This window comes from Gnatocerus cornutus, chromosome 7, assembly GCF_029298725.1.
Source record: "Gnatocerus cornutus isolate USDA-ARS CGAHR chromosome 7, icGnaCorn1.1, whole genome shotgun sequence".
In the NCBI taxonomy this organism is placed as follows: Eukaryota; Metazoa; Arthropoda; class Insecta; order Coleoptera; family Tenebrionidae; genus Gnatocerus; species Gnatocerus cornutus.
In genome coordinates this window covers 17,852,148-17,877,882 of record NC_142239.1, presented here as the reverse complement: position 1 = coordinate 17,877,882, position 25,735 = coordinate 17,852,148, and the positions used below count along the sequence as shown (strand labels likewise).

General features: G+C 41.0%; 7 protein-coding genes and 2 non-coding genes across 14 annotated transcripts; 1 reads left to right on the top strand and 8 right to left on the bottom strand.

The window, feature by feature from the left end:
- Positions 1-180: 180 nt before the first annotated feature.
- LOC148171973 (uncharacterized) lies at positions 181-3,914 on the bottom strand. Of its 4 annotated transcripts, XM_088042122.1 has the most exons (6): positions 3,395-3,497; positions 2,952-3,032; positions 1,066-1,342; positions 722-1,015; positions 578-664; positions 181-423 (listed from the first exon to the last, which is right to left on the bottom strand). In XM_088042122.1, exons 2-6 carry the CDS (start codon positions 2,997-2,999, stop codon positions 251-253), a joined length of 879 nt encoding a protein of 292 aa, XP_087898248.1. In that variant the 5' UTR covers positions 3,000-3,032; positions 3,395-3,497; the 3' UTR covers positions 181-250. The 4 variants fall into 4 exon arrangements, with proteins under 4 accessions (XP_087898248.1, XP_087898247.1, XP_087898246.1 ...); XM_088042121.1 differs by lacking the exon at positions 3,395-3,497 and adding an exon at positions 3,736-3,914 and having other exon boundaries at positions 578-1,015; XM_088042120.1 differs by having other exon boundaries at positions 578-1,015.
- Positions 3,915-4,799: 885 nt separating this feature from the next.
- Adsl (adenylosuccinate lyase) lies at positions 4,800-15,718 on the top strand. 2 transcript variants are annotated; one of them, XM_088040490.1, is made up of 4 exons: positions 4,800-4,928; positions 4,980-5,178; positions 14,066-14,361; positions 14,677-15,718. In XM_088040490.1, exons 2-4 carry the CDS (start codon positions 5,008-5,010, stop codon positions 15,686-15,688), a joined length of 1,479 nt encoding a protein of 492 aa, XP_087896616.1. In that variant the 5' UTR covers positions 4,800-4,928; positions 4,980-5,007; the 3' UTR covers positions 15,689-15,718. The 2 variants fall into 2 exon arrangements, with proteins under 2 accessions (XP_087896616.1, XP_087896615.1); XM_088040489.1 differs by having other exon boundaries at positions 4,801-5,178.
- LOC148171972 (uncharacterized) lies at positions 5,837-6,660 on the bottom strand. Its single transcript, XM_088041198.1, has 4 exons — positions 6,500-6,660; positions 6,074-6,456; positions 5,936-6,012; positions 5,837-5,877 (listed from the first exon to the last, which is right to left on the bottom strand). Exons 1-4 carry the CDS (start codon positions 6,653-6,655, stop codon positions 5,837-5,839), a joined length of 657 nt encoding a protein of 218 aa, XP_087897324.1. The 5' UTR covers positions 6,656-6,660.
- LOC148171971 (uncharacterized) lies at positions 7,622-9,342 on the bottom strand. Its single transcript, XM_088041196.1, has 3 exons — positions 9,262-9,342; positions 8,884-9,212; positions 7,622-8,836 (listed from the first exon to the last, which is right to left on the bottom strand). The coding sequence occupies exons 1-3, from the start codon at positions 9,340-9,342 to the stop codon at positions 7,633-7,635; spliced, it is 1,614 nt and encodes a 537-aa protein (XP_087897322.1). The 3' UTR covers positions 7,622-7,632.
- On the bottom strand, positions 9,456-10,618 carry LOC148171970 (uncharacterized). 2 transcript variants are annotated; one of them, XM_088041241.1, is made up of 3 exons: positions 10,405-10,618; positions 9,973-10,359; positions 9,834-9,924 (listed from the first exon to the last, which is right to left on the bottom strand). In XM_088041241.1, the coding sequence occupies exons 1-2, from the start codon at positions 10,516-10,518 to the stop codon at positions 9,973-9,975; spliced, it is 501 nt and encodes a 166-aa protein (XP_087897367.1). In that variant the 5' UTR covers positions 10,519-10,618; the 3' UTR covers positions 9,834-9,924. The 2 variants fall into 2 exon arrangements, with proteins under 2 accessions (XP_087897368.1, XP_087897367.1); XM_088041242.1 differs by lacking the exon at positions 9,973-10,359 and having other exon boundaries at positions 9,456-9,924; positions 10,405-10,617.
- Ssk (smooth septate junction protein snakeskin) lies at positions 10,890-12,320 on the bottom strand. Its single transcript, XM_088041074.1, has 4 exons — positions 12,167-12,320; positions 11,522-11,718; positions 11,345-11,474; positions 10,890-11,291 (listed from the first exon to the last, which is right to left on the bottom strand). The coding sequence occupies exons 1-4, from the start codon at positions 12,215-12,217 to the stop codon at positions 11,193-11,195; spliced, it is 477 nt and encodes a 158-aa protein (XP_087897200.1). The 5' UTR covers positions 12,218-12,320; the 3' UTR covers positions 10,890-11,192.
- LOC148171965 (uncharacterized) lies at positions 15,707-23,943 on the bottom strand. The gene is made up of 7 exons (XM_088040488.1): positions 23,587-23,943; positions 22,663-22,962; positions 22,114-22,346; positions 21,588-21,900; positions 21,208-21,472; positions 20,675-20,992; positions 15,707-20,628 (listed from the first exon to the last, which is right to left on the bottom strand). Exons 1-7 carry the CDS (start codon positions 23,845-23,847, stop codon positions 15,938-15,940), a joined length of 6,381 nt encoding a protein of 2,126 aa, XP_087896614.1. The 5' UTR covers positions 23,848-23,943; the 3' UTR covers positions 15,707-15,937.
- Positions 21,029-21,100, bottom strand: TRNAG-UCC (transfer RNA glycine (anticodon UCC)). The gene has a single exon. It is a non-coding gene; the product is annotated as a tRNA-Gly (tRNA).
- On the bottom strand, positions 21,505-21,576 carry TRNAG-UCC (transfer RNA glycine (anticodon UCC)). Its single transcript has one exon. It is a non-coding gene; the product is annotated as a tRNA-Gly (tRNA).
- Positions 23,944-25,735: the final 1,792 nt, after the last annotated feature.

Below are 25,735 nucleotides of genomic sequence, written 5' to 3'. Positions count from 1 at the left end.
TGACGGATGTAAGAGAATGACAGATATGACGACATACGTCCACGGAGCAACAGCCAACTGGATCAATATCAATTCTTCGCGGTACTTCTCGGACATCCGGTGGTATTTTTACCTGAACCAATCGTTTATCATTGCGGAGCATATCGACCCTGAAACCTCAATAGCACTCTTAACAAAAACTCTGACAAAACATAAACTATATTTATACAAAATTACAAACCAAACTGGTACAAAATAAAACGAGGAACACTCAAACTTGCGTGGGACTCTGCCGGGGCGTCTTTTGCACCGTTTCGCCCCAATGTTGGGCGGTGTACTGCACGTAGCCTGGATCTCCAGGACTACTAGGAGCGTGGTCTGGTTCGGGGGTTTCCCTCGGGTACAAGTACGACGGGGAAAGAATGTCGTACTTGCCGTACTGTCCTGAAAAGAGAGTGTTAAAGGGGGCGCTCGTTTTGTTAGCACACACGAGCTAGAGGGTTAGTACTAGGGTGCTAGGGTACACAACGTGTTGTTAGCTACAACGGCTGATCTCCTCCTCCACCCTACGCCTACGGGAGAACTCATAAGTTTCTACCCTTCCGAATTTTGCTCCAAACGGGAGAATGCTCCTCCATCTTGGGAGGAAGATCAGGCTCGTCGACATCGCTGTCTTCACGTTTATCTTTGCCGAAAATATCGAAAGATTTAGGTTTCTCGTCTTTGATCCTCTTATACATACTATCTCGGTATCTTCCATTGGCGTCGGGGAGTTTCACCCCACCAAAATGACCATTCTTTTCTTTCTCCACGGGTTTCTCCTGTTTCTTCTCCACTTCCGGCTCTTTCTCTATGTTATACACTTGTTGGGCTTTACTCTCCACACTTTTCGTCGGAGGTGGTGTCTTCTTAGCCTTCGGACCCCCCATATCAAGAAGAAACATCGCCGCAGTAACTAGAGAAAGAGTTCCAATAATAGCCGCATTATCGATTAAATCTTGCGGAACTGAATCCAATGCTGCGAACTCTAGACTACCTGGTGGTACAAAAATTAGCGAAAAGAAAGTGGTGAGAAGGCCAACTGACCTAGAACGATGAACAAGATGGTTCCTAGACCTAAGAAGATGTATTCTGTTATTCTTCTGTGAGTTGGTATTTCACCGGTTATACGACCGATGAAGAGGCCGAAGGTTATGATCAAATAGCCGCCGTAAGTTACGTGAGCGACGGCGGCGCCGACGGAGCCCCAGGTGACGTTGTTCAAGAGGCTCCACTCGCGGGAGAGTTTTTGGAGGTAGAGGGAGAGCCGGGAGGCTTCGTCGTCCGTCACGCTCTGGAAGATGAGGCATGTGGCGGTGGAGAGCTGCAAATAGAAAGACCAAAATCCCAAATAACGCTACATTGAAAAATGAAAGTTTTGAATTCGAACTATCTAAAACCGATTTCTAAGCTAAAAAATCGCGAGAAAAACGATTCAGTTAGTGTCGACTGACGTGAAAAACAAAGATAGTTTTGGATTCAGCAGCAAATTTTGCCTAAAATGAGCCGACATAACTCAAATTTCCTTAACAAATCAACGAGAGATCGACTGAAATAGATTTTGGGGTCATTTTCAAGACGCTGCTTTGGGGGAAAACGACGTTTAGTACCTTTGAGTTATACATCGATCGAAAGAGGAGCTCAAGATCTATCAACTGGCCAAATCTCAAATCGATAGGGCAAATATTTTACTCCAGGCGCTCAAAAAACAAAAAATTGAAAATTTCTCATCGTTGAGTCGCGAAATTTTTTTGACCAAAAAATCGACGATCGAATTTTCAACTTTGTGGGGCGGATTCTAAAGTAAAAAGACCCGAGAAAAACGATGGTGAAAACCGTTTCTCAAAATCTTTCGTAGTTTTCTGAGATATTGAGCTTTGAAAATTTTACAACTCAAAATTCAATATCTGAAACTTTGATTGCTCATAACTCAGTTATTTATAAGCCGATCTTAACAAATCTGCATAAAATGAGCACTAATACTTTTAGATTGCTTAGTAAATAAGCGAAATAGCGAACGAGTCTGAATTAGAGACCGAAAGGCGGCTAACTTCTACATTCAAAAATGAAAATTTCGAATCCGAACTATCTAAAATCGATTTCTAGCAAAAAAATTGCGAAAAAAACGACTTCAAAAAGGGTTTTTTATATTTATCATAGTTCCGGAAATATCGAGCAAAATCGTTTCCGGAGCTTCAAAATTTTGGCCCTCTGGCGACAACCCGAAATATAAAACTTCTCTAATTCAGTTATTTGTTGCCTGACGAGAAAAACAAAGCTGGTTTTGGATTTAGCGCGAGTTTCTGCGTAAAATGAGCCCATACAGCACAAATTTTCTTAACAAATAAACGAGAAATCAAACGAATTAGATTTTGAGAGGATGTTTTTAGGGTCCTTTTCAAGAAGCAGTTTTGAGGTGAAAACGACGTTTAGTATCTTTGAATTATACATAAATCGAAAGAGCAGCTCGAAGTCTATCAACTGGGCAAAGCTCACATCGACAGAGCAAGTTGTTTTTACGGGGCGTTCAAAAAACGAAAAATTTCTCATCAATTGTGAGTCGCCAAACTTTTTTGCCCAAAAAATTGACCATCGACTTTTCATCTTTTGAGAGCGGATTCTAAACAAAAAAACTGAAGCAATACGATGGCGAAAACCGTTTCTTAAAATCTGTCGTAGTTTCGGAGATATTGAGCTTTGAAAACAACTCAAAATTCAATATCCGAAACATTGATCGCTGCGAGAAAGCGTAAAAATTTCAAAAAGAGCATCGTCAAAGAATGTAAGAAACGATTAAACTTTCCGTTCTGAATTCGTTTTTTGCAACTTCATGGAGGCAAATTACTATAAATTTTTCAAAAACCAGCTCCAATGACCCTGTACTATGACACCGCGCACTTAACAATTTTTCCTTCGCAAAATGCGTCACTTACCACTTCCAGCAACTTCAGTACGGTCCATCTATCAAAGTTAGCACCCATCTTGAGATATATCCAACATCACCAACTCACCAACTGTAAAAAATTATAACATCTCACTTAAAATTCACCTTGAGCTTTCAACATTCAACAACACTCCGTCTTCGTGTCGCGTAAGAAATTAGCATAATTACCACACTGCAAAGCGCTACTACTTTTTAAAAAGGAAGCAAATTTCTTGCGGTTGCGCCGCGAAAATTAGAAACTCTGGAATTAATGACCTGATTCCAATCAGTCACATCACTCATCTTTTTCTTGAGACAATGAGGGAAAGAGCAAGCGAGCGTGAAATATTTTCATTAGAAACGAACGGCTCTATTATCTCCGAATTGTGTTAACGCGGTCCGACGAATTTAAATCGTGAAAGTAATGCAAAAAATGAGAAATTATTAACTCACGTTTAATTCCTGCAGTCCTGCACTGCGAACTATTGTGAACAACGAGACTAGCAGGAATTATACATGCAACCTGCGCGCATATCGAAAAGATAACTACTGACACCGTAGTAGCGATTGTTTTCCCTCACCATTTGGTAATTGTTAAATGAAGAGACAACGAAAAGCTTTTGGTGTGACGACAATTTTGAACAACACCCTTCAGTGTTTTCTTTTAGACCAAGGACATGGTGAAAAACAAACTGATTCATTGGGTAATTATGGCAGGACGCACCCATGAAATGGATGCTTTGTTACGCCCCGAATTAGATAATAATTTAATGACACATGTTAATCATTCTTACCTTAAAGACTGGGTTGGAACCAGCGGAAAGTTTTAATGTTTTAAAAGAGTCCGAGGACCAGAAAGCCTAATCAAAAGAACTTTTAACAAACTCTCTGCAATACAAAGAAATTCAATAAGAACTCAAATACCGATCATGAAAACTGTAATTTATTGAGCTCGTAACCACAATAAAATTACCATAAATTTGTAACGAGTGTAAAATTTAATTAAAAGAAGGATGAATACCACAAGTCATTACCAGTAATAAATAATCAATAATAGTTCCATCCACACCAAAGGTCTGCCTCGATCCAAAAGTCCACTAATCTATTTTTATTCTTCGACGCAAACCCATTAAATATTCCACGTCAGTACTTTGTCCCAACATGTAGAAAACCACCTCAAAACTAATTACCTAAATGATCATAAACGGACTTGCAACCCTGACGAAATTTGGTCAAGAAACAATTAAATATAATTAATGATCATTCTATTAATAAATGCAAACGTCTTTGTGTTGAAAACAATACCATGTGGACTAAACCAATCAAAATAGGCAACACTTTTTGGAAAAAAACAAACGTATTATCATAATTTCTAAAAAGAAGCGAATAAGAACGTGAGAACGTCTAACAAGGATGTCATTTAACATGTGCTTGCGAAAGAATTTCGTTGTTGTACATGACCTCAGTGGCAGCGATTCGTTTTCATTAAATAATTTCGTTGAAGAAAATTGATTGTGGAGGAAAAGAGGCCTTCAGTGACTAATTAAAAGAAGAAAAGGTCGCTCTTTGTTGAATTTCCCGCGGTGAGTGGATTTTCCAAATTTGCAACAGGGGTACCACCCCAAACAAAGTTTCCCCGATTTTCAACCAGAAACAACAATTCTAAGTAAAAATAAAACTACAACGAAGACACTTGAGGCAGTTTTCACCGATTTACAGTTAAATTGTGGCCTTTATCACGGCGCTTAAGTTTATCAGTGTTACCACCCCCACTGTTACTATCCCTAGTTTTAGTTTTATTTCAAAATGCTATGATAGTGTTATCAACAACCGCATTATTTGTCGCTACAGGGGGCTTTTATCGCAGAAAAACAACCGATAAAGCCTCCGTGCCCCCTTGATAACCTCTGAAGTCACGTGTTGCGCAAGAACATGCGTATAAATCCCATCCAACTCCAAGGTCACTCAACAGATAACATTGTCTTCGGTTAAACGTGTGAAAACTAAAATTAGTCTCGAAATAACCGATAAGTTTTAGATCTTCTACAAGACAGAAAATCCCAAAAATGTATACCACACAGAACGGAGAAGTTTTTGACCCCAACAACCCCTTTTGCAATTATCGGTCTCCTTTGAGCACCAGGTATGCCAGCAAGGACATGCAGTACAATTTCAGCGACCAGAAGAAGTTCTCGACGTGGAGGAAGCTGTGGATAAACCTGGCCAAGGCTGAGAAGGTTAGTAGAGGCGTAAATGTAAAAGAGAGAAAGTGAGGTTATGGTGCTTTTAAATGCATTTATACAGCTCGTGGAGGCTCAAATTTGAAGAATTCTCTTAAATTGTCGTTTCTGTCATAGTTTCTGTCTCAAGGGGAATATTTGCGGTGAAATAAGAGAATTAATAAATATTTTTAATAAAAATTCGATTTCCACTGGACTTGTGATGATGCTTGAAAGCGGGCTTTTTAAATTTTCCATCTCTGATTGTAAAATTACACGTATTTAAAGGGCACAAGGCGGTAATGTGCGTCATAAATGGTCATTAGGCTTCAGATTTAGGAGATTTAAAATTGTATCGCACCAAACGCATGACTAAATCACAACTTTTCTAAAATTTGAATATCTGCTCTAATTAAAGTATTTTTGTAATTATTGGTAATAAGGAGCTCCCTGGACTGTTAATTAAACATCAACTCTTCCTTATTTTCCATTTCTTAAATTTTAGTTGAGTTATGTGCCCCCTTAACGGTGATGTATTGTTGGTTGCATATCTCAACTGGTAAAAAAATTCCTTCTTGTATAAATACGCATATTCATGATTTGTCGTAATAATTATTTGTGTTTTTAAATCCAAAATTAACTTCTTGCTGCACATTTTTTATCTGCACCGAAATGACTATATAAATAATTGCTCTTGGAGAGTTTCGAGTATTAACACTGGAATTTACATATCAACATCTAATATTTATTTTTACGATAAACGAGTCGCAATTACAACTCGTTGAACTAAATTCTTTCAAGTAAAACAAATAGAACTGTTGCGACGGGTTGTCTAGTTGTGAACCAAATGAACTAAAAATAAATGAGGTTCTAATTATAAACGCTTTATTATATTAATAATTAGCAAAACTACCCCTCGAAAAACACAGCTTTTTTGATATTAAAAAACAAGTCCATCCCATAGAGCGCACTGTTCAAGTAGCTCAAAATAGCCTGAATTAGGAGAAGCGTCTGAGTCAGAGACCCTTCTTGCGTCGCGCTCCCCACATTTTTCCTGCTACACCAAACCGTGGTGGAAATTGTCGCCGAAATAAAATACAAACTCATTCCGATTGACAGAAACGCTCTTGTTACAACATCTGGCATGAGTTGCCCGAAAATGTAACTCATTATTATGACCGAAGTTATGATTATATAACTTCCGAAGACCACGTGCGGGAAACAGACGTAGGGTAAAGATTCGGTGGAGATGGTGGCACCTCGTGCGTACAAACCTACGCAGATGATGCCGGTGATCTACAAGATGGTCAAAGGAAGAAAATTGATTTGTTTAACTTACCAGTTGACCGATTTTAAGAAGTAAATCCCCAGTGTAGAAACTGTACGTCGGTGAGGACGTCGGGATGTTACAACTCATGTTAAGTTCAGAATCGATACTAAAAAACCGAGATAAAGCTATGCGTTTTGATCGGTTTTCTGGATCGTCTTCTGCCATTCCGCCGGTTTTGCCAACTGAATATTTTAAGAGTTGGGTTTATTCATTACAGAGTTTGTTTATTTCCGCTTATAAACGGAGAGAAATTTATTTGTAAACGTGTAAACTATGCAAATTAACATTAAAACTAAAGTTTGGACCTATGATCTTCTGCCTACATTCGTATTTATTTTCTGCAAGTCCGTGGCTCTGATCATTCGAGTTTCGCTCGTTTGGACTTCACCTGACTGAGAACGCGTGTTCATGTCAACGCTGCCGGCCGAGAGTTCTACAGGTCTAGCTCGATTTGATCTGCGTAGAGATCGAGACGAATCAGGGTCTGTATCATATTCTGTCTCTCTGGCGGAACTGCTGGACTGGTCGTACGGTCTAAATCTACCCGATCTTTGTACAGATCTAGTCGAGCTAAGCTCTACCTCCATTTCTGCCTCTGTGATCGTCTGAAGGGGCTCTAAAACGCACTTAAACGACGCTCAAACTTATGGGAAGCTACCTGATATTCTCGAGCGCTCTATTGAAGATTTCCCTGAATATCTTTCGTTCTGGTCACAGGAACATTGCGGGATCCCACACTCACATTTTGCGTATGAGACCTCCTTGATGCTGGAAGTTGATTTCATTATTTCTAACATGTTTCTACAAGCTGGTGGCATTTCTTACTCCACACAACCGCAAATTGGTCGTGATTCTGGGGGAGAATCTGGCCGCGCCTTACAACAGCATGGTTTTGATCTACGAGCTTGCCCACTTTCTTCGTGCATTTTGCCACATTCGCATGATTTTATTTCTGTCTTGACTTTGCAAACGTGTGCGCCACTGTATATTTGGCCACAGTTGCAACACTCTTGTGGTCTTCCCGTTGTTGATGTGGTTCTAGAAGTTTGTGGCACTTCTTCGTAGCTTGCTTTTGCGAAAGTTTGTTGGCTGACCGACGATCTAAAAGCACCCGCTTGATGGAGGTCTAACAATACCTTTACTTACTTTGATTTTTCCTGGCATCTTGGCACCATCCTCGTGGATACCGCAACCGTGCGCGAATTAACGGGCTCAGATTCAATTCGCGGATCTTTTGGAGGGTAGTTTTTGCACAACACCACGCCTCTTCGATCAGCATGGTACATTTCCCCGTTGGGGCCCTGGTACATGGTACCCGATGGTGTTCGAATTTCGACCAAAGGAATGTCGCCATACGCGTAATACTGGCAGTCGCTTTGAGCTGGACACGATGCAGAATCACAAGGTCTAAACTCAACAGTTCTGATAACTTCTTGTGTCCGGAAGGTTTCAATACTTCGCCTGGGTACCAAGTAAGGTTTCGCATTATCTTCAGGGAATGTCTCGGTGCAGGTGCAGAGTTGACTGCTGTCTTTTTTGAACGCCGGGTAGAAACCGTAGGGATTTCCGTCACTCGTGTAGAGGAAGCCTTCAGGACTTTGATAGACAATATTTCCTTGCCCGATGGAAATTTCTTCGAACGGCGTACCGTCTCTCCCAGTAGGTCGTCCAAACGCGTCGAATTTGATCGGTGGAAACCTTCTTCCGTCTTGGGTGTAATAATTCCCATCTCTGATCACCACTCCACCACTCTTAATAACATGAGCCGTCTTATGTTTGTCCACTTCATACCTTTTCGGAGCTATCGGTATTCCACTCTTCGTGTAAATCACACCTCGATGGTCTCGATACCCCACCTCCCCACTCTCTAACCGCTCTTCAACCAACGGAGTCCCATCAACTAACACCGTAGTGCCATCTTGAGTTTTGACAATCTTCGAAGATGCCGTGATTGTTTTCGATCCGCTGAGCTTCACAGGTCTGCTTCTTGCGGAACGGAACGAATGTGCTGAAGACTCTGGACTTGGAAGCGGCGCCGCGTCTCTTCCCATGGGGAAGGTACCACCATACGACCGCGGAGCGCCTCTAACATCGCCATATTCACCCTCACCGTAACCACCATAAGGACGTACACCACCTCTACCATCGCTATATTCAGAGTCACCGTAATCACCATAAGGACGTGAAGCACTTCTAGGCACGGAATCTTCTCTGATATCTCGGCGGACTTGTATGGGTCTATCATCTACGTATGTTTGGGAAGAACCAGTTACGGGAGTTCGGCGGGTTTTACTTCTTTTTTCTGTGACAACAGGGACGACCTCGTATAGTGCGTGACGAGCTAGACTACAATTTAGGGGCTTGATAAAGTTTAGAGAGGGTGGAACTCTTACTTGAGGATGAGCAAGGCATCTAGGAGGAATATTATTGCAGCTATCATGGTGAATACTAGAGCGACGATGACTAATGTGTGCGCTGCTGTTATTATGGCTATAAGAAAACCAGCACAGGTGAACAAGAATAAAGCTCCAGCCATGGCGAAGATGATCCACATATTCCAGTACATCGGGTTATACAGAGTGTTTGCTATTATATCGACCAGGGTTATGATAGAGAAAGAGAGGGTGACTGCTATTAGAATTATCGCCAGTGTGATGGTTAGTGTAAAAGGCTGAGTGATAATAATCGCCAAAACTATCGAGAAACATACTATACATAGTAGCTACAAGAATTTAGTCAAGGGGGTGGTACTAATTAATGGCAGTACTCACAAATTCAAAGTAGCGAATAGGAGAAGTACTGTAGAACGTTTGATTGTACGGCTCATAGCGGCTCTTGAAGATATTGTACATTTTTTATTAAGGATACGACATTGACATGACAGTGGCGATGCCACGTTTGATTGCAGATGATCTGATAGAATTCGGACTTTTAGGATTGAGTGCCATAATAATAAAACTACCCCTGTCAGTATGACCTTTATTTTATGTACAAATGGACGGATTTCGATAAGATTGTGCCCTACTCTACCTTAACATAATGAGACCACCTCACAAGTCTTGACGTTTCAAATAAGTGAAAACGACCTCCACACAAAAAATGAGAGCGTTACAAAAAGCTAAACTAACAGAAATTGTCATCAAAGTCAACTGGTACTGTCTCGGATGGAAGATCTTCCCACTTAACTGCACTCTATCAACTGTTAACACCACTCCAGCAATGAAGAACAAGCAAGCACCATTGATACCAAAGAGGATGACTGTCGGAAAAGGTATCCGATCACCCAGAGCGCGCCCAATCAGAAGAACACAGTTGATAAGCATGAATCCGGTGTAGGCGGTGTACATAATACCAGTGTGGTGAAGATGCTCTTTCCCCAGATGTACGGTGTCGGCTGGTTCATAGATGCACCCCATGCAACCCGCGCAGAGAATCTGCAACCAAACAGTTCTTATATTGTTTGCACAACTCTCCTAAATTACCTAGAAGTCTTCTTGTCGTCGGAAAATCAACACAGCGTCAAGTGTAAAAACCGCACTATTAATAAAAGAGAAAAACACCGTGAAGATCAACATGGACTGCTGAAGAGTGTCTGGAGGCGACTGGTAGTGTCGCATAAAAGACGATTTGTCGACAATCAGCAACACTCCTGACGCCAAAAACAACCCCGCGCCACAAATCGAGAAAAGCGAGCTCGTTTTGAACGGGATCTGCACCATCAGATATCTACTCATCAAAAAAGTCATGATGATGACGATATAACCGGTGAAGGACGTGTACAGCACCCCCACGTGGTGAAGGTCGCTGCTGCCGATCCCCATCGTGTACAGAGCGTCGTACGCGCTCCCAATACAAAGAACGCAAAGGAGCTGAAAGAAATTAATCTCATCAAAACCTTGGTCTTGGGTACCTACCAATTCTAAGATCTTCAGTCCAATTTGCCAGTGCTTCTTGAACAGTTCCTTGATGGTCTTCTTTGGTTGTTCTTTGGTTTCTTCATCTTTGCTGTTTTCTACTTCCGCCGACATCCTCACTTTCTTCGGCGAGTCGTAATACTCCGAGTTATCCACTTTGGCGACTTTTAGACCGCGAGGTCGAACTGTTACTGAAGACAATGAGTAAGACGAGAGCTTTAATAGTTTAATTAACCCTCGGTGGATTTAATTGACGCCCACACCTCGCGGCGTTAGGTGACTAATCACAATACTCATTAAAATTCTTAGTACGATTTGCGATTTAATGAGGCGTATCTTCGCATCTTCGGAATAGAATCTTAAAATTTTTTGAGAAAAACTTTTTCAAGTTCCAATTTTTATAATAATTAATAATTCTTATTTCATTTTTTATTATGCTTTTTATCAATTTTTAGAACGAGTAAAAAGTGGAATAAAAAACAAGATAAATATTACAAAATTTACGATATTTATTATATTCACACTACAGATAACATGGAATAACATACATCTTGCCCAATCTAGGACGATTTCATTCTAGTTTAGTCATGATTAAATGAACCTCGTTAAAATTATAAATATAATAGAAAAACAATACAAAATTATCTAAGCTACATTTTGAAACCTTACTCTAAATGAGGTGCAATTTTGTTTGTGAACTTTGAACAATCTTACTTCGTAACTGTGATGAAGAAAAACAATGATTTTTTTTCAATTTTACAAAATGTTCAAACTTGTCTAATCCTTGTTTACATTTTGGCTTTAATGACGAAGATGATGGCTAGTACGGTATCAACAAGATAAGCTGCTCCACTCAGCACACACAGCGCCCCCATAGCGAGCCCAACCTAAACAAAGCAATTAATTTCCAGTTTACTCTAATTCAATCATTTTAAATTACTTCTCTTTCCGAAGCTGTCGTTTGGTACTTATTTTCCATAAGGTACCCGCTCCAGTAGTGAAGAGCGGTAGCTCCCACCGCCACCCACAGGAAAACGCCCACGATGTTCATAACAATGTCGGTGAAAGTCCTAAAATGTAAATTATAGATCCCCAGGGCTACAATTTTGCGTATTACGTTTTATGATCCCCTGTGGAGAAACACAGGCTGATTATCGACACGGTTGTGTAGATGAAATAGCCGACGAAGACTCCAGATGCGACGATTTCCGCATCTGGATTCTTCTCTTCGTTGAGGTTCCATGTGCCTCCGACGCCCAGGAAACCTCCGCTGTAGCCGGTCCTGTATAGAATCAGGATGATCAAGTTGAGTACCTGAAAGTAGCACACGCTCATAAACAGTGTGGCAAGTTCTGAAATATTTACTAAGTAAATAAGAGATGTTACAAAGGGGGCAAGGACTTTAGGTGGATTTTATGAATGAAATGAATTACTCGCAGGTCTAAGTCAATTGGAGTCAATTAGTACTTAGTAAGACGACGTTATTTCAATTTAAGGCGTGTTATCGTCAATTGGATAAAACTTGCAAATACGATAAGCAAGAGACGGGAAAAATAATCCAACTAACTTTAGGTACAACTCATGAATATTAAATATCCAAACTGTACAAGGACCGTCGTGCCATTCTTTAAATTGTTTTTTACTCATCGCAATGATTCACGTACTTTTTCGAACACGCCCTTTATAACAAAGACAAGTGCGCCATAGATAAGATTGACACGTACTTTCGATTAATAAAACCCGAAAAAGTGACTTAACTCACCAACTTAAGTATCTTCAGGATTAGAGCCCCAACAGTTTCTATACTTGTCATTTTTTCGGTTCAGTGGACACTTCTGTAACAAAAAACTCTCTTCCTTTTACTACACCCCGAATCGTGCACTTGCTGCGATCGAAATGAGGTAAAGAGATAATTGTATCACTGATAAGATAACGCTTTGTTTTCCGAATGATGTAGAATCTATGACTCAAAAATACCTGTTATCGATTTCAAAACTATTTTGACTCAGCGGTGAGATTTATACGACAAACGATTTGGTTTTGAGTGGTTTAAGAACCTTATTCTTTCGATTCTTCGACTTCTTTTATTCTTTCAGTCGTGTTATTCTTTCGTTTTTTATTTATTACTTTCCTTTCTTTTAGAGCCTTTAGAGTCTTTAGATTGCTTATAGTTTTTTTGGGCTCTTTGGATTTCTTATGTTTATCCCGTGTATTTTTGGGTTGGTATGAGTCATAATAATGGAAAAGCCCGAAATCATCCCCTACGACTTGTTAGAATTAGGAGTTTATTAATAATCATATATTACAACTATTAGGTTTTAATTTACTTATGCTACATTATTAGCTATTGGCTAGTGGCTATTAAACTCTATAATTCACCAATTTGAATGCAAAACGTTTAAAATTTTGAGGCTTTTTCATTTTGGAGGCTCTAATCAACTATACTAAATCAGAAAATTTTGCAAAATTTTATTTTTGGAGCAAAGCGTATTTTCCAATTTTTTTATTAAATTCTATAAAATTTTGGAGTTATTAAAAACGATATACTTATTAAATTTGCCAAAATATAAAATTTTAAAACCATAAATAAAATTTTTAGAAATTTTAACATTTTGATCGACCTCAAAATACATAAACTACTTTGAAATTCCATAACTTTTACAATTTTAATGCTAATAGTAGGAAATTTGGAAGATTTACTACTTGAAATTCTTTAATCAAGTGTACTGAATTAGAAGATTTTAGCACAAACGACACAAATTTTGGAAAATTTTACTTTATGAACAAACCGTATTTTCCAATTTTTTTATTAAACTTTGTAACTCTGTCGATTTGAATGCTAGAAGAATAAGATTTCAGGGAGTTATTGAAAGCGATATGCTTATTAATGATTCTAAATTACATAATTTTAGACTCAGAAATAAAAATTTTAGAGATTTTAGAAATTTTGATTTTTATAACGTCTTCAAAATATGCACACATTGGTATTAAATTCCATAACTGTCAATTTTAATATAAAAAGTATAAAATTTGGAAACTTTACTATTTTGCAAACTCTAATAAACTAAATTAGAACATTTTTTAACAAATATAGCACAAATTTTGTAAAATTTTAGTTTTGGAGCAAAGCGTATTTTCCAAATTTTTTATTAAATTCTATAATTCTGACGATTTTAATGCTAGAAGGATACATTTTTAGAGAGTTCTTGAAAGCGATTTTCTAATTAATTTTCGCCGAATCATATAATTTTGGAACCAGAAATAAATTTTTTTTTAATTTTTAATTTTTTGAACCACCTCAAAATGCACAAATGACTTTTAAATTCTATAACTTTAACAATTTTAATGCCAACAGTGTGAAATTTGGAAGATTTAATATTTTGAATTATCTAATTAACTGTATGTACTAAATTAGAAAATTTTCAAAGAAACGACACAAATTTAGGAAAATTTTATTTCAGGAGCAAACCGTATTTTCCAAAATTTTTATTAAACTTTGTAACTCTGCTGTTTTTAATTGTAGAAGATTGAAATTTTAGTGAATTATTAAGAGCAATATGGCACCGTTAGCAGAACGATGTATAAAATTGAATTTTTGTTCTACGTACGTCTGTATTTTTACCCGACTAATGAAATCCCCATTTTGATTACTTCTCATTAGGAGCTCGGCCTGGACATCACCGACGCCCAGATCGCCGAAATGGAAGCAAACATCCACTCCATCGACTTCTCAGCCTGCGCAGCTGAAGAAAAATTAACCCGCCACGACGTCATGGCCCATGTCCACGTCTTCGCGAAACAGTGTCCCACAGCCGGACCCATCATCCATTTAGGGGCCACTTCTTGTTTCGTGGGCGACAACACGGATCTCATTATTATCAGAGACGGATTAGATTTATTGTTGCCACGACTTGCCTTTACCATCCAGAATCTAGCGCAGTTCGCCGAGAAATACAAGTAAGTTTAATTGATGGAAAAGTGCATTCTGCATTCCTGCGAGAGCGCGGTGATTATTGATTGCGACATGACCGTATTTGGACCTGTTGCCTTGTGATAAAAACGTGTGTCAATACGAAACCTGTACACATGTACATATGCGATAAGAATTAATATGGTAACACTGATAACGTGTTTTTGTCATAGTTTTGTTACTCACTGTAATAAAAACTATATCTAGGATTTTTAGGTTCGACTAAATTCTCGGTAATCTAGAAAAATTGATAAGCAAAAATTACTAATTTCCGCCGCATTTTTTACCGATTAAAATTTCAGATCTCTGCCAACTCTAGGCTTCACCCACCTTCAACCGGCGCAGCTCACCACCGTCGGCAAACGCGCCACTCTCTGGCTCTTCGACCTCCTCTTAGACGAGCGAGCTCTTCGTCGCGCCAAAGACGACCTCAGGTTCCGCGGAACGAAAGGTACCACCGGTACCCAAGCCTCCTTCCTCCAACTCTTCGACGGTGATGGTACCAAAGTGCGGAAGCTCGACAAACGCGTGTCTGAGCTCTCAGGTTTTGATAAGATCTACCCAGTGACGGGGCAAACCTACACTAGAAAAGTCGACCTGGAGGTCGTGGGCACCCTTTCCTCTCTCGGCGCGACCATCCACAAAATGTGTAGCGATTTAAGACTCCTCGCCAACATGAAAGAAGTGGAGGAGCCGTTCGAGAAGACGCAAATTGGGAGTAGCGCGATGCCGTACAAGCGGAATCCGATGAGATCCGAGAGGTGTTGTGCGTTAGCGCGGCACTTGATGGCGCTGTACTCCAATGCGGCGAATACTCACTCAGTTCAATGGTTTGAGAGGACTCTCGATGACTCGGCGAACAAGAGACTGACTGTCTCGGAGGCGTTTTTGACGGCAGATGCGGCGTTGTTGGTTTTAGAGAATGTCACGCAAGGGCTGGTGGTGTACCCTAAAGTTATCGAGAGGAGGATCATGCAAGAGCTGCCTTTTATGTCGGCGGAGAACATCATCATGGCCATGGTGAAGAAAGGGGGCGATCGGCAGGTCTGCCACGAAAAAATAAGAGTGTTGTCACACGAAGCGGGGGCTCAAGTCAAAGAACACGGAAAAGACAACGATTTCTTGGAGAGGGTGAAGAGGGATAAGTATTTCGCCCCCATTGTGGGAGAGTTGGAGGAGATTCTCAAACCCGAGACGTACACAGGGAGAGCGGCGGAACAAGTGAGCGAGTTCCTGGAGGATGAGGTTAAACCGGTCTTGAAGCGGTACCAAGGGGTACTGAAGGACACCAAACAAGTCGCTTTGGAGATTTAATTTTTACAATAAACACGATTTTAATTTTAATGTTTATTTGAAAATCTTAATGTACTAATGAAAAACCACAAGCCGTTGATGAGGTTCCTTCCTCTTGTAACATGTTTTAGAACTAAGAAGATACGCCACTGCATGGCCCCCTCCCCTTTCCTTAAGTTAAGACATCCATGCCCAAAGCTGACTCCTTCAAATGGTTGATGCAATAAATAACACGATGATACAATGCGCAATAAATAAACCTAAACCTAACTAATCACTGGGAAGAAGAGTATTTTCCAAACAAGCGGGGCCTTGACTTGGCCAGTTGCAAGCCCCCAAGTTGTTGTCAAATGTGAGGTGCACCGGACAATTGAAGACATGTAAAGTGAACCTGTTCTTGGTACAATCCCAACGACAGGCGTAGAATTTATTACATTGTGTTGGGTGTCTGAAGAGACCAGCTCTTTGACAGTCGATGGTACCTTGGAGTTTTTCGTCACGACTGCGCCAACCACCAGGACCGTACCGGTCGAATTTCGGAACCTGGATGTTGGTTGCGTCGGCGTCGTTAACAGCGTTGACAACGACAGTGTCTTGAATTTCTGGTACTGAACGGAAAGTCGACGTAACCAATGGTACTGTTGGACGGACTCTAACTCGTTTTCTGGCGTAGACGGGTGGTGCCTGTGTTGTACTCTTGATGTAAACAGGCGTGGTACTCTTAATATAAACTTCCGGTGTTGGCGTGATCTCGGCACTCTTAACATACACCGCAGGCGCCGGCGTGATATCAACCTTCTGCGGCTCATACTGGTAATTTTCCACAACAGTACTATCATTATCAACAATATAACCATCATCATCATCGTCTTCTTCCACGATGATTCGTAACGGCTTCTTGCGCAATTTCACCGCATTCGACACGCACGTGCATTGAGCTCCTAGTTTCGCGGAAAGAAGTGGATGGAAGTCGTTAACTTTGACGATGGTCTTCGGTCGCGAAACTCGCACGATTTTCACAGGTCGTACCGTTGATACCTCATCAACAGGCAAGTACTCACGTGACGGTGTTACTCTCGATTTCGGTGGTAAGTACTCGCGTGTCACTGGAAGAGAAGTAGTCAGTTTAACTACCGGGGCGCTTGTAGTAACGGGGAGGTATTCACGTGAGGGTTGTACCTCCACTGGAGCAACGTAGTTTTCTACAACTCGGGCGTTTTGTTGGTTCTGCGCGTCTGACGAACTGAAGGAGTATTTTGCGATGGGGCGGCTGGTGGTAACCAGTACATGAGTTGCTGGTATCTTCACGCGAGGGGCGACGTAGGCAACTTTTACTCTGGGAGTTGTGACTCTGATGGGAGCGACGTACTCGACTCTTGGAGTAGTGACTTGTACAGGTACCACTCGCGGCGTTGTGACCACTGGTACAGCATATTCTTGGTATTGCTCATCAAAAGAACCGAACGAATATCGGGAAATTGGCCGGCTTGAGGTAACCGCTTCGACGACAGGCAACGACGTTGAGTACTGCACAGGTCGTACCGTTGATGTCAGCCGACTGTCATAGAACGTCCATGGTTGTTTAGCTTCGATTATTGTGTTTATCGTCGAAGAGAATGTTGGTTTGGGCGTTGATTGCACGTACTTGTAATTAACAACAGGTCTAGAGGTCGTACTAACTATCTGTGGCCTGTATTCTCTCGTGTCTTCAAATGGTACTACAGGCTTCTCGTAGACGTACCCAGAATCGACACTATATTGTTGGTATTTTGGTGTCGAAACCACAGGCGCTTGGTAATTTTCAACAACCACAGGTTTGTACTCTTGGTACTGATAACTTTGTCCACCAGTCACATAAGCCTTCTTTTTAACAAACGGTACTTCTTCAACTGGTTGCCTATTCTCGTACGTTTCTACAGGTTGTTCGACGAATGGTACCGCAGGTTTTGGATAGTCGTACCCTCTGAATTGTACAGGTTGTTGTGCCGTGTAACTGTAACTTGAAACTACAGCCGGTTGTTTTTTCAAAACCACAGGTTTGGACGTGTACGTGATTGGTTGTTTCTGTAAAAACACTGCTGTCTTTGGTGTCGTAGCTTCAATGTAAGTCACAGGCTGTTGGACTAAGACAGCGGGTTTAACTGTAGATGGAGCCGTGTACGTGTAACTTGGAAATACAGGCTGTTGTTTCTGTAGTACCACTGCTGGTTTTACAGTTGAGGGAGCTGTGTACGTGTAACTTGTAACCACAGGCTGTTGTTGTACTGGTTTAGGATATGTGTAGTAACTCGTAACTACAGGCTGTTGCTGTACTGGTGCAGAATATTCGTAATTTGTTAGCACAGGCTGTTGTTTTTGTAGTACTACTGCAGGTTTTACTGTTGAAGGAGCTGTGTATGTGTAACTTGTAACCACAGGCTGTTGCTGTACTGGTGCAGAATATTCGTAATTTGTTACTACAGCCTGTTGTTTCTGTAGTACCACTGCAGGTTTTACGGTTGAAGGAGCCGTGTATGTGTAACTTGTAACCACAGGCTGTTGCTGTACCACCGGTGCTTGATAAGTATAACTTGTTACAACAGGCTGTTGTTTCTGAAGTACCACAGCGGGTCTGACAGTAGACGGGGCCGTGTAGGTATAGCTTGTAACCACAGGCGTTTGTTTTTGTAGTACTACCGCGGGTTTCACAGGAGCTGCATAATTATAACTTGAAATAACTTGTTTCTGGTCGAGTCTCGTAACTGCGGGTACTTCTTGGAATGCAATTGCAGGCTTAGGATAGTTGTACCCTTGGTTCACTGTGGACTGTACAACATTCTTATAGGTGTAGGTACTAATCGGTTGTTGGTAACTGTATGTTGTCACAGGCTTCTGGTATGTTACCACAGGTCTTTCCTCAAAGGCTACGCTAGGTTTATCGTAATGGTATCCCCCAGTGTTGCTAGAAATACTGAAGGTTGAAACAGGTTGTGCAATTTTTTGTTGAACCACAGGTTGTACAGTTTCGTGTTTTTGGAAACTTGAGAATGAAACAGGTTGTATCGGTGCGGGCGTCGATGAAACGTAAAGCTGTGGTTGCTCGACTATCACAGGCTTAGGTGTTGACACTGGAATGTACGATGATACTTGAATCTGCGGTTGAACAACTTCTTTCTGTATGAATGATGCAGGCTGCTTGACAATTGGTACGACAGTTGATGATGGTAGGTTATAAGACGTTAGTTGAACTTTCGGTACAGCAACAACCGGTTTTTCTTCAAAAACAATAGTGGGCTTCTCGTAATGGTACCCTTCGCTGTTACTCGAAATACTGAAGCTTGAAACAACTGCGGGTTGTACTACTTTCTGTTGAATAAGTTGAGGTTGAACTATCTCGTGCTTCTGGAATGACACAGCTTGTTGAACAACTGGGACAGTTGCAGGAGTTGATGAAACGTAAACCTGAGGACGTTGTTCAACAATAAGAGGTTTGGGGGTTGATGATGGTACGTTGTACACTTGAAGTTGGGGTTGTTGGACTACATGAACTTGAGGTTGTTGTACCACATGAACTTGAGGTTGTACTTGTTGGACTAAAGTTAAAGGCCTAGCAGTTGACGAAACTGAATGTGAAATGTCTGCAAAACTAAAGCTCGTTGCTTTGACAGGACTTTCTTCAAACCTAATGGCCGGTTTTGGATAATCATAACCGACAGTTGATACAACTGGTTGAAGATTGATTTTCTCAACCACAGCAGGTGCAGGAGTTGAGACGAACACAGGTTGAATCTTCTGTTGAACGAACGATACAGGTTTCTGATAGGTGGTAACAACCGGTTGTACTTTCTGTACTGAAATTGGTTGCTGGTACGTCGTTACCACAGGTTGTACCACTTTCTCAACAATTGGTAGTTGAGTCGTAGACACTACCGGTTGCACAGCTATATTGTGTTGTACGAACGAAGTACCACTTGATAAAGTAGATCTGATTGGTTCTTCAACGAAAGCTACAGTTGGTTTAGGATAACTGTACCCAGTTGCAGGTGTTGAAGATACGACATTTAAGAAGCTAGTTGAGCGGTTTTGATACCCGGAGTTTCCATGTGACGAAATTTTGTACTGTAACTCTGGTACATTGGCAACAACACCACCTTGGTAACTCTGGAATCCGGAAGCTACATTGAGAGCGGGTACCGGAACAGCAGTTACTGTAGGAATTGTAGAGACGGAAACTGGCGATTGGGTTACGTGAGAGACGAGATTGCTGTCTTCCCCGTAGCTGCTGACACCGACAGCGGAGTAGCCACCTCCGACTATGTTGATATTACCGTTGGTACCGCTGCTATAGGAGGTTCCTGCGTTAGCTTGGTATTGAGCGTTTTTGAGGGAGAGATCAGCGAGGCTGTTGACCAGCTGGGCGTTAGAGGTACCCGCGTAGCCGGCTTGGTAGTTTAAGTTGGCAGCAACTGAGTTTGATGATAAGTCGGTGGCGACTAAGCCTAAGTTGTCTGTTTGTGTCGTTTTGAGTGCGAGGTTACCACTCGAGTAGCCTTGGAGGTTGCCACTTGAATAGCCTTGGAGGTTGCCACTTGAGTAGCCTTGGAGGTTACCACTAGAGTAGCCTTGAAGATTGCCACTTGAGTAGCCTTCAACGTTGCCACTTGAATAGCCTTGAAGGTTGCCGCTTGAGTAGCCTTGAAGGTTACCACTTGAGTAACCTTCTAGATTGCCGCTTGAGTAGCCTTGGAGATTGCCACTTGCGTAACCTTGGAGGTTACCACTTGAGTAGCTTTGAAGATTACCACTTGAGTAGCCTTGGAGATTGCCACTTGCGTAGCCTTGGCGGTTACCACTTGAGTAGCCTTGAAGATTACCACTTGAGTAGCCTTGAAGATTACCACTTGAGTAGCCTTGGAGGTTACCCTTTAGAAGACCAGCGTTTTGTAAAGACTGAGCAGCGTTGGCAGAAAGGTGTCCTCCACCTAGACAACAATGTAACAAAACACATCGAGGAAGATCTTAACGTACCTGTTGTTAAACCAACGTTACTATACACCTGAGGTTGTTGCTGTGGCAGAGGACCATGAAGACCTCCAAGAGCGGTAACACCAAGTACTTCCAGACCATCGTACTGCTCCAGAGCAACAGATCCTCCGTAGACGACTTGGGAAGCAACAGCGTAACCGCTGCCGCATTTGGGTACCAACCAAGGCCATTCACAAAGAAGTCGTGACTCATCGTAGACCAAGCCAAAGGGACATCTGAATTCGTAGGCGGAGAGTGGTGATTTTCCGTGGTCCAAACAAGCGAAGAACCACCTGCAGTTTTCGGGATCAGCGTAGTACCCTATAAAACCAAAATTTGAGTTTCGGTAAAAAATGGTGCGATGGCCGGGAATCGAACCCGGATCAACTGCTTGGAAGGCAACTATGCTGACCATTACACCACCATCGCCCGTTGATGGTACCCAAGTAAAACCGCGATGGTACATTCACTTTCTTCAGCGAGGCGTGGTATTAATTTTGACAGTCATGCTAAGCGGAAATGAGTTAACATCTCACCTGGTTCTTGCGGGCAAATAAATCTTTCTCTGGGCACGGGAGCAATTTCACTACTTCCCGAACATGCGGAGGCATGTGGTAAGCTTCCAGGCCAAACGCAAACTTCTACTCGATTATCGAAAGCGAGTCCTGCAGGACAATCAAACTCGAAGACGCTGAACTCATCGGAAAGTTGATCGAATTTCACACACCGGTAGAATCTTCCACAGGACCTTGGGTGTACGAAATATCCTTGTCTGGAGCATTCGAATTCGGTCCTCGTATCCTGGAAAATCCCCGGATTTCAACAAAAAAACTTGCGATGGCCGGGAATCGAACCCGGATCAACTGCTTGGAAGGCAACTATGCTGACCATTACACCACCATCGCACTTATCTTACCTTTCTAATGACGTGAACATTGCCTTCTACGTCGATTACTCTGGAGATTCGGTACGGAGAGACTTGAACGGTGTCAAGAGGTCTCGCTGAAGTTTCCAAGATCTCGCGTTCTAACGAGTGGAGGACGGCGCCACGCGGCGCGCGAGCTTGTCGGGAGAGTCCTTGGAAAGCGGCGTCGAGGAGGGAGCTTTCGCATTTGTTGCCATCCTGAGAGAGGTCCTTGAGAGCCATTCCGGCGAGACCACGCACTCGGGTGTACTTCGCTTTGATGTCGATGCTGGTAGCGTCGTCGAAAGCGATCCATTGGTCCTTGCTGGAAAAAGAGCGAAATCTCATAATTTCCAGTCTCCACCATGGGCAATGTCGCTCGCATTAGGTGCACACTTTGAACCATGGCAAAGTAGAACAAATTGCGAAAGTCTCCAATTCTTATACAATAATTTTCCATGACACACCTGCGATGTTATGTTAGCTCTCGCCTTTTGTATCCACCTTTCATCAATTAAAATTTTCTTTCATAACGCACCTAAAAATATAAGGACCGGCCTGATCCTGATCCCGCTCCAAAGTCCAATTCGCCCCGTTTTTCATAACGTCGCACAATTCGTCTCTTGTGATGGATTGCACCTCCAGGGCCGGACTCCCAGGAGCGGTGTGTTTCTCACTTTGTAGTTTAAACCTGAAGGCTTGGACGGGCGAGGTGATTACTAATTTGGATAGAGGCGCCCCCAGGCCGCTCACCAAGTCCACGACGGAGTCCTGAGGAAAAACTGTGAGAGTACGTCTCTGGTACGTAACCCGGATCTGGGTGAATATTTATGGACTTGAGGTTATTATACCGAGTCCTTTTACGGACCGTTGCGTAACTCCATGAGTGTACTACGTCTGGAACGAGGAGGAGGATAAATGTAGGAGTGTTGACCTTCAGGGAAACCGCGGTTTTGGAAGAAATTTCACTTGTTTTTTAATACAATAGGTGAAGGTACATTTCCGATTCAGATTCATCATATCTTATCTCTATTGTACCAACTCGACCGGAAAAACTCCGGAGCCCGGAAAATCCGCTTTCACTTACCGTGTTCTGCATGTCCCATAGTCCTGACAGTCTACTGGGGTGGAACGTGACATTTTTGGACGCCCCCAAGAACGCCGTTTGGAGGATAAAGAGATCCGCGCTTTTACTGAGAGTTTTAAAGTCGTAGTATTTCGCCAGGATCTCGGTTTTCGCAGGAACCGAAAGGACGATTTGTAAGTCCGATCCTAGTCGATTTCTTACAGTCGATATAAAGTCGTTGATGTCGTTCTTCGAGTCGAGTTTCTTCAAATTGATTTCGATGCCGTCAACTTTGCTGCTTTTGAGGAGGTCGACCAAACCCTGAAGAAAAGTTAGTCGCTTCAGAAAAGGAGATTTTAGAATTGACCACTCCCAGCGCCCACTGGTTTTTTATTTTGCAAAATCGCTCAATTTCTATGTTTAGTTTCGACCTACGCAAAAATGTACTTTTACTTTTAATTCCGCGACAAATTCCCATTTTTGAATGATCTCATTTCGCCGGAGGACTCCGGCACCTGCAGTGGCTAAAAATTGCACTCATTCACTTTCATCGAGCTTTATCTACTCTTACTTTTAATCTGAAGCACATATTTAATCAAAGACCATTCTCCTTTCTTCCATGATCAAATTAATTGCTCCCGTGATGAACTTTCCATCAATGTGGGGACCTTGGCCACACTCTCAATATTTTGTGGTCGCAAATGTTAGATTTAAAGACTCATAATTGACTTGATGGAGATTTATGACATTTTTCGTATGCTAAACTGGAACCAAGGTCCAGTCTGGGAATTTATAGGTCGCAAGGTTGGTATTTTGAATTGTGGTGCAACCTTGTCGCGAAATTAATCATAACAAGAATACTCTAAGATGCGTGGTATTTAATTATAATTACCGACCTTCATTGTTATGAAAATGAATGCAAGCACGCCTGTAAACATCTAATACCTGATTAAACTCGTTGACGGAGATGAGAATCTTCACCCCTTTTCCTTGTTCTCTGACACGATCAACATTTTTCACATCCGAATCGGCCGGCAGAATAACATGCGAACATTTACACGCATCCACATGAATCAATTTACTATAATAACAGATAAGTTTATTCGTGTTTTTCTTGGCGGGACATCCTGCCAACGTCGTCCCGACCAAAAACAACAAAATTATGGCACTCAACTTCATTTTAAACGTGCTTTCAACCAAAACCATTAAAATGACATTGTGGCACGCGCTCCTCGCTCGATCTACCGTTGGAATCACCGGACGCGTGAAACTGAAAGTGCTCGCTCGCGCTTTTTTTGGAGATCTTATTTTGCCGATCGCTGAAGATTAACTGGTGTTTGGCGGTCACTGGTGGCAAGAAGTAGGGTTTGAGGGTTTGTAAGAGGGAAAAGTGTTGGTGGAGGTTGGAGGACGAAGTGACGGAGGTTTGATTGAGTGATTTCATCGGAAAATAGAGGTGGTGTTAGTCACGAGGGTGGAGCGGAATGAGATAATTTTGGAGAATGATCTGATCCGGGTTCTGAAAATGTCTGGCGAAATGCTGATTTTAAAACAAAAAATCTGAAATTTCTCAATTGATGGTGACTAATTTAATTAATTTGATACAGTTTTACCTTCAATTTTCAAAATATTTTCGGTCATTTTGGTTACCCGGAATTCGAATAATGACAGGTTAATTAAGTCTCAATTTTATTTAATTGGTTTTTTATTATTTTGTCCAACAAAAAGTTCACTTGAAATTATGTTAATTAATTTAGAAACTGAACTTTTAAAATTGATTGTCGGTCCAATAGAAATTTCCTGATTTTTTTGGTAATGCATTTCTGGTTTTATTAGTCTAGAAACTTTAATAACAAATTAAATTGCTGGTGTGGGTTTCGATAATTTTAATTTTCTAATTAAATTTTATGCATTAATTTTTGATAAGACAGCGAATTTCGGACGAAATTTGTACCTACTGGAGCAGTGAAAAGTCATTTCTAAAGTAGAATTGTCTAGTGATTCTAAATCCGAAGCCCGTTTTGCTCCATCATGTCAATACTTGGAGATATTTGTAAAATACGTTTTTTTATACCCCGCCGCGTTCTTTTTTGTGTTTTTCATTTTTGCTTAACATCTTGCTAAATCATGAAACTCTATAATACATCATTGAAAAGGTAATTAATAAGCTTTCTAACGAACTATAGAAGTTGACGGGAGAATTAGTTTTTGCCAAGATATTTGAGAAAATTTAATAAAAATTAAACGAAAAACAAACGGTTTTTTAATACGTTTTGACACTTTTTTGCATAGAACTCCTAAATTGGTACTTTGATTTTTTGTTGTGATACGTCATTATAAAGATTGAGATTTCTGCCTTCTAACGTACTGTTAAAAAAGTTATTATCTCTTGCTATTTAGGAGTTGCATGACAAAGAATATGGACCGATTTACAGGACTAAATAGAAAGTGTTGATAAAAATTGCTAGTTTCTCCCTTTTCATGTATTTTTTTCTTGTTTAGTTTAAATTTTGTAATTTAGTGTGTTTAACCCAGAAGTCGAAAGTCACAAATTCTGAAAATTTTGACTCTCTACCACAAAAACTGTCCAATTTACAGGACTAAAAAGGCAGTGTTATTGAAAATTTTTTGTTTCTCCCTGATCATGGAAGTTTTTTTATTATTTTTTTCCTGTCCAGTTTAAATTTTGTATTTAATTTTGCGTGTCTAACACAAGTTCAAAAGTAACAAATTCTGAAAGTTTTAACTTTCTACCCCGAAAACTTTAATTTACAGGACTAAATAGAAAGTGATGTCGATGTCGTTTTTTTATTTTTTTTTCTCTGTCCAATTTGAATTTTGCAATTTAGTGTGTTTAATACAGAAGTCGAAAGTAACAAATTCTGAAAATTTTGGCTTTCTACCCCGAAAACTGTCCAAATTACAGGACTAAATAAAAAGTGTTTTTCCTTAATTGTGGAATAATTTTTTTTTAATTTCAACTTTGCAACAGATTGGCGAGTGTTTGTATTTAATAGTTACTTATTGTGTCCCCAGAAAATTTAAAAATAATTCTTTCAAAGATTTCCACTGTAATTTTTTTGATCCAAAAACA